The following is a 7,518-nucleotide window of genomic DNA, read 5'->3' on the forward strand; positions in this document are numbered from 1 at the left end:
TATCTTCCCTAAACTTTTTGAATTGATTTAGCATTAGTTGTTTAAATTCCTGTATCTCAGTTGAAGTGTACGTTTGTTCCTTTGGGCCATAACTTCGTTTTTCTTAGTGTAAGTTGTAGTTTTCTATTGTCTAGGCATCTTGTTTCCTTGGTTACCCCAATCAGGTTTTCCCAGAGCAGAACAGGCTCAGGTCTTAGAAGGAGGCAATAGTATCCAGTTTCCCTGAGGGTGTGTCTTAGAAGATTGACACAACCTGTGAGGCCTCAAGCCACTGTGCTTTCCTGCCTAGCAGGTGGTGCCTGACAGCCTGTCACTCCAGACTGGTGTAAGGTGTGGCCCGTGGTTGTTTTCCCCCAGGCTCTGGGGTCTGGTTCTGAATGGAAGGCAGGTAGTAGAGCTTGGCAGCACCTCTTTCCTCTTAGATAAGGTACACCCCCTAGGGAGATATCATTTGCATTTGAATAGTCTCTCTGACTCTGCTGTCTCCACCCTCATCTGGGTCAGAGTGCTGGGAACTGAAAATGGCTGAGGCTTTCTCCACTGAGCTGAAAAAAGGACAGAAAGCCCCCATTCAGGGTCAGTCTGTGGCCACCCTCAGTTTCACCCATTGGCCAGAGATAGCACCTGGTCCTCTGGGCTCCCTCTCCCTCCCAGAGAGGTCCTCCGGCTCTCCAAGATCAGTCGCCACCAAAAGCCTCTGTCTGCTTGTTGGGGATTTGTAGCTTGTATTGAGCAGTCAACATTTGTTAATTAAAACCTCATCTGGATCTGGGCTGAGGTATATTTGCTTGTTCAGAGAGTGCTGCTCTCTAGCACAGCGAGGCTTTGCAGTTGGGGCTGCTGTGGTGGGGGGGAGGGGGAGGCTGGAGGAGGCTCTCTCAGCGGGTCTGCAGTTTTTACTCACAGATTTTATTCCGTGATCTTGGGCATTCCTCCGAATCCAGGTTGTTATATAATGTGTGGACTGTCACATTTGTCCCCTAACAGTTATTCCAGATTATTTGCTAGTTGTTCCTGGTTGTTTATTAGTTGTCCCAGGGGGACTAACTAGTTTCCACTCCTCTCTGTTCCACCATCTTCTTCCTCCTTGGTGGTAGATGTTTAAGCCCTAGTCTTACCAAATCATGAGAGCCAGTATCTTATTCAGCCACCCAGTCTATAGATTGGAGGGATCACAGGTTTTCTTATTGTATGGAAGAGCGGAAGTATTGCAGAAGTGGTTGTTAAGGGAATTTCTGTGATTCCTCTAAGAAAATATGTAGCATTCTCAGGGGAAACACCTTGGAGTACATGCTGTGGAGGGACTGGGAGAGTGGTGGTCCAGCCTCAGGGTGGTGACTGGTGGGAAGTGGGCTTGCTGCAGAGGGGCTGTGAGGGTGGTAGTAGCTCATGCAGTGCCGTGCTGACAACCAGGTGGTGTTCAGCCTTCCTGAGACACCACTGCCAGCTTTATGATATCCTCCTTCCCGTGTCACTGTCTCCTGCCTGTTGCACACCCAGATAAGGGTTCCTCCTTATCTGGTACTGGATGGTATCTCTTCTCCCTTTTCTTGAGAACTCCTTGTTCTGGTTTGCTATTGCTGCCTGTTATGCAAAATACCAGAAATGGATTGGCTTTTATAAAGGGGGTTTATTTGGTTACAAAGTTACAGTCTTAAGGCCATAAAGTGTCCAAGGTAAAGGGGGTATCTTCACTGAATGTTGGCCATTGGTGTCTGGAAAACCTCTGTTAGCTTGGAAGGCTCATGGCTGGTGTCTGCTTGCTCTCATGTTCTGTTTCAAAATGGCATTCTCCAGAATGTTGCTCTTGGGGCATTTTGTCCTCTCTTAGCTGCAGCTGCTCTTCAAAATGTCACTTATAGTTGCTCTCCTCAATGTCACTCACAGCTGCTCTCTGTCTTGGCCTATGTGGCTCTTTTTAAAGTACTCCAGTGATCCAGTTAACACCCACCCTGAATGGGTGGGGTAACTCCTCCATGGAAATTATCCAATCAAATGTTTCACTGACAGTTGATGGAGTCACATCTCCTTTGAAACACTCAATCAAAGAATTCCAATCTAATCAACACTAATACATTTGCCTCCACAAGATTGCATCAAAGAACATGGTGTTTTGGGGTACATACTACGTCCAAACTGGCATACTCCTCATGTGTGAAGTTGGTTAAAACCCTTTTCTTTTCTGTGATTGGGACCAGTGGTTTGTCAGGCAATTTAGGAAATACAAAAAATGCTGTATATATACCTTGAGGCCCCTGTTTTAATTTCTGCATGGAAATGGACATGCCTTCAGCTGTCTGAGGGGTCGAGGTCTTTGCTTTGAACGGGCTCCTTTGCTTGGTGTCCTCCATCTGTCTTGCAGAGTCCATACTCATGATGCATCCTTGCACGGCAGTTTCCAGGGTAGGTTTCTTGGAAGTGGGGTGAGAATTTAAGAACAAGAACAGACTCCTAGATTTTGTGAGCCCACCACTACCACCATTTAGTTTTCTCAATTCCCTGATCTGATAGTAATTTGTAAAAGTGACCTGTCTTTATTTAGTCTTGCCCAAAGTTTCTAGTTTAGTCATCACAGAAACACCTGCCTTTTTTGCATTCATATTATGAGCATTCATGTAATACTTCATTATTTAGGTGATTATAATAAGTACTACTTGGAAACATCCCCAGCTGACTTTGGCAAGGGCTTAGTTAACAGGAGCAGAGATAAACAGGAGATGCACGAAAGGGACCCAACCAACCCTGCAGTGAGGGACTTTTAATTACACCAGCTCACAAGTTCTACTGTATTCCATTTTGCTATTTGGAGTTGCCTTACTGGAAATTTTTATATTTCAAGGCAGTGAAAGTGAATGTTTTTAAATTGAAACATTGCATAAAAATCACTGGCCTCTACTGCTGATACCTGTACTTCATCACCCCTTCGATTTATAATGGTCTCATTCTGTACTTTGCGGCTGTGATTCCTGCCCCACCCCCAACATCCTCCAGGTATTTGAGGCATTGTTGGTTATGAGCAGACTCTGGACCAGAGTTCCTGGGTTTGAGTGTCCACAGTGTCCTTAACCAGCCATAGGCCTTCCCTCTGCTCTTCAGGGTGCCCATCTGTAAAGTGGGGATAATGATGCTGTGAGGATTATTGGGAAGGTTGTGTGAGGCTTAAGTGAGTCAGTCCTCATAAGTGCATGTAATGCTGTAAGTGCATAGATGGCCGGCACTTACAGATGTGAGCCTTTGTGATCACTGTTGGTTTCACTTCTGTTCTTCAGTTATGTAGACACATTACTATTGGATTGGTTTCTAGATCTCCTAGGGTTGAACTGACAAAGAAATAGGAGGTAAAGGAGGAAAGTTAATGCTATTGATCTGTGAGTGATTTGCAAGCTAATCAGCTGCCAGACAATATAGCTGTGAAACATGGGATAAATTTTATGCATTTCCAGCTGTTATTTATGTAAGAATCTTTCCTTGATAAGTATGAACTTCAGGCATGCAAATTAAATATTACATTTATTTAAAATTTGCTTTTTTAGGAGCTTTCCTCTAGCATAAATATTCATCTTCTCCCCATAAAGGCAAATAGTGATTACAAATGAAGAGCAAGTTATATTAGCAGATTTGAGGTTTAATTTAAAAATTGGTTTGCATGAATACTGAGTAATGAATTAGCTTTTAAATGGGTTTATCATTGTCATGCTTCTAATGGTAATTCTGGACTCTGCCATTGTCTGCAGGCTCTGTATATCTCCCATCAACCTGGTATCCTAATGTGCTGGGGGGTGGGAGGCGGGGGGTGGAGTGGAATCGAGGCTGGAGTTTGCAGCTTCATTAGGATTCTTCTCTTTGCAGCATTAAGGACTTTGGGCCTTGGGAAGCTGAGGATTTTGATTTTGTGTGGTCTCAGAAATGGAAGTGTCCCCTCACCAGGCCAAGTGCAGGGTCCATAGCCTGGGCGGAGGAGAGCTGGGGAGGACTCACTGCAGTCACCCTGCCATCTCTCCAGAGGAAGATAAGTTTAGCCCAGCAGGGCCCTAGGGGAAGGAGTAAATTATGGCTTCCTGTAAGGAAATCAGGATATTCCAGCATCTGAGTGTCCACAGTCAGTGAACTATCTTTGTCGGCGAGTGCTGGACTTCACAAACTGCTCCTCAGTGGTCTCTTGTTTTCCTTCTGTTTCAGGACTTTATGGACAGCAGCCTGCCAATCAAGTCATCATCCGTGAGCGTTACCGAGACAGCGACAGTGACCTAGCCCTGGGCATGCTGGCTGGAGCGGCCACTGGCATGGCCTTAGGGTCTCTGTTCTGGGTCTTCTAGTCCTCGAGACCCTTACATGCATAGCTTCTGATATACCCTCTGTGCAATGCTATAATTTGCAGGGCATTTCTGTTTGTGATAAATGTTTTTAATAATAGTTGTAATAGTTCTTTTGAAAATAGTGACATCATAATTATAATTAATCCATAGAAGTACCACAGAGAAGAGTTTGAAATGGGCTGTTTGAAATGAATTTACTGGGGTGCTTACTCATTCCAAGGGTTTCCTCATGGAATTCTTAGTTTGGAACTCCTTACCTGTTCTTACCTGTTTTGAAAAGCAACTTTTTATAAGAGTTATATGTAGCTCTTAAGGGATAATTCATTTTAGTGTTATGCTAGTAATACAGTGATGAATGAATAAGTGATTGTGGCAAGAAAAGCTGCAGTTTCTTTTGGTTTAACTTGAAACTTTCAAAACCTAGACCAGAACTGTCTGCATGTTCCTTTAGGAGTTGTAGGCTGGTAAGCTGCCCATGGTTTCTCGGTGCTTTCCTGAGGCAGCGTGTGGTGTGCTGACCTGCCACTAGAGCTCTGCAGATCCCAGCCAAGGCTGCTCCAGGGTGAGGGGGTTCAGTTTTGGAGTCAGGTTACCCCCTTTAATGATGTTTCAAAAATCTGACTAACCCTACACCTCCTATTCTCATCATTTCGTTCTTACTTGTGTTTTATTTTTGATGGTGTTCTTTAGAAAACATCCCAGATTGGGAATTGATTTGAGCCTTAAAATTTTAGGGCTTTATCCTTTAAAACCTGAGGAAGGTAAAAGAAAAACAAATAAACAAGTGTATGGAGGTAGATTTGACTTCATTCAGAGAGAGTGTATGTTTTTAGTGACTGCTCTTGGGTGTTTTTATTGCTGTCTAAGCCTACTTAGAGCTTATTTTTCTACTTGTTGAGAAAGTGTGCTTAAAAGAGTGACAAGGAAAGTGGAAGGAGAGTTGTGGCAGTGTCACTCTTTCAGCACCATCCCTTTCTGCGGTGGCTCCATGTAGAGGATGGCGTTTGTAGAGTGTGAACACACGGCTGAGCGCGAGTGCTGTGGACACCGTGCCGAGCACGTGGGGCTTGCCTTTGGCGCCTGGCAGCAGCACAGTGGGAGGGCTCTGAGGTAGATCTCACCCAGGGACACATGCCGCCTCTCAGGATCTCATGCAGCCTGACCAGAACTCTGAGCCTCGGATACCTTGCCAGCATTGTCTTTATTCCTGACCCAAAGGTGATAGAGACGCTTAATATGTTTCATTTTGAGCTCCAACCGTGTGTGAAGTTCTGGTGAGCCCACAGTCTGTCTTTCGGTTATTTATTAATCTTTGTTAATTTTTAAAGCTCCTAATTATTCTAGTTTCCTGTGCTGCATGCTTTTTAAAGTGTTGCCTACAAAGACAGTTTAGCACAGTGAAGACCCCTGCCCCACCCTCTACAGGGCCTTATTTTCCATAACACATACTGCAGGGAGCACAAACTTTGTTTTTACTTTGCCTGACCAGTTGCATGTTGTGTTTTTTGTTTGTTTGTTTGTTTTTTTTTAAACTGGTCAACCAGCTCCATGTCTGAAGCAAACTTAAATAGAACTCCATATGAAACCAGACAGCCAGTGAACTTAGCAGGGACCACAGCTCTGGCTTCCTAGCCAATATTCACAAGCTTGTTGACACTGGAGGGTCTGTTTTGAACTGAAAGGAAGGATACTTAACTGTTATCTCTGGATATTTGACATTGTGGGAAATTGCCAGATGTGGTGTGGGTTTTCGTATGTGATGAGAGTGGCTTTGTTCAGATTGTAATTATTGTTTAAGTTGTAGGCTTTACCTACAATGTTGGAAACAGTTGTTAATGTTGCTGTGGGGTCTTAGTTTTGAACTTGAAGTTACTAACTGGGTGAGAATTACTGTGAATCCCAACCATTGAGTGACATCACTGAAATGCTCTACTGAAGCAAACAAGCTCCCCGGAACTCCATGGAGAGCTGTGTGCTGAAGTGCATGTGTGTGCCCCCTCTCCAGTCCCAGTATGGCCAGCCCGTTAGGCAATCACAGCTGAGCCTGGGAATACACTGTCACTAGTGATTTGACCCAGTGTGGAATGTATAATGGGTATAGTGGATGGGTTCAGATATTTCCTTTTTCTGGCCTCAACTTAAATGCCAGTCTTCTGATAAAATCGATTCTTCAGTGACTTCCTTAGTTTACAGTGCTTCACTTAGGCAATCCTAAGTCAAGATATGAGTGAGTTGGAAGGAACTTCTTGTTTGGGTTTGAGTAAGCATGTTGCTACCATGTGTACTTTTAAATAATGATCTGTGCCTGGAAGAAGTTGGCCATTGATATTTGACATATGCTGATCTGATTTTTTTTTCTTTTTTTTTAGTTCTGATCTTTTAATTCCTTAAATTAATGTCAGGGTATTAGAGATGAAAGAGAAGAGGGGATACCTATGGCTGTCTCTCAGATCAGCACCCATGACACAGGCTGGAACTTTATAGACTGTCCAGGGCCAAGATAGCTATCATAAGAAGTTCCCCAGTTGAGACAAAATGACTCATCTTTATTTTCTACATCAATTGTGATTCTGTACAATCATTCTTTTTCCTTCCCTATTTCATGGATATGCAAACATGGAATGCAGTTCCATTTTTTTTCCCCCAGAATTTATCTTTTTTTTTTTGATTGCTTCTCTGTGTCTAGTATTCTGTTATGACCACAGAGCCTATTTTTTTCCCTGTATATGCAAATTGTACATTTGTAAGTGAAAATGTTAATACATTAAATGATTGTTAACCTTAAAGCATCTTCATTGTGGCTCCAATTGTCTTCTTTTAATATTTTAAAGCAGTTTTGTTGAGATATATTCATATACTATACAATCCATCCAAAATGTACAATCACTGGCTTCCTGTATAATCACACATTTGTGCACTCATCACCAACAATCAATTTTAGAACATTTTCATTACTCCAGAAAGCAAAACCCTATACCCCTTAGAAGTCATCTTTCAATCCCTCTATTCTTCACCAGCCCTACATAACCACTAATCTAATTGTCTCTATAGATATATTTACATTTACTTTTTATATAAATGGAATCATATAATAGATAGTATTTTATGTCTGGTTTCTTTCACTTAGCAGAATGTTTTTTTTTTTCTATTTTCTCTTGTGATGTATTTTTTTAATCTTTAGATAGAAAGATGTATATTTAAA

At 42.7% G+C, this 7,518-nt stretch overlaps 1 protein-coding gene across 4 annotated transcripts in view; it reads left to right on the plus strand.

Annotated features, from left to right (window-relative positions):
* The window catches only part of PLEKHB2 (pleckstrin homology domain containing B2), a 66,872-nt gene extending 59,767 nt beyond the window's left edge, over window positions 1-7,105 (plus strand). For all 4 annotated transcript variants that reach the window (XM_037850273.1, XM_037850275.1, XM_037850274.1 and 1 more), the window contains one exon: window positions 4,180-7,105. In XM_037850273.1, coding sequence (XP_037706201.1) covers window positions 4,180-4,316 — 137 coding nt within the window. In that variant the 3' untranslated portion in view covers window positions 4,317-7,105. The remainder of the gene's footprint in view (window positions 1-4,179) is intronic.
* The last annotated feature ends 413 nt before the right edge of the window (window positions 7,106-7,518 follow it).

The sequence above is a fragment of the Choloepus didactylus genome, chromosome 9 (assembly GCF_015220235.1).
Source record: "Choloepus didactylus isolate mChoDid1 chromosome 9, mChoDid1.pri, whole genome shotgun sequence".
NCBI classification, from domain to species: domain Eukaryota; kingdom Metazoa; phylum Chordata; class Mammalia; order Pilosa; family Megalonychidae; genus Choloepus; species Choloepus didactylus.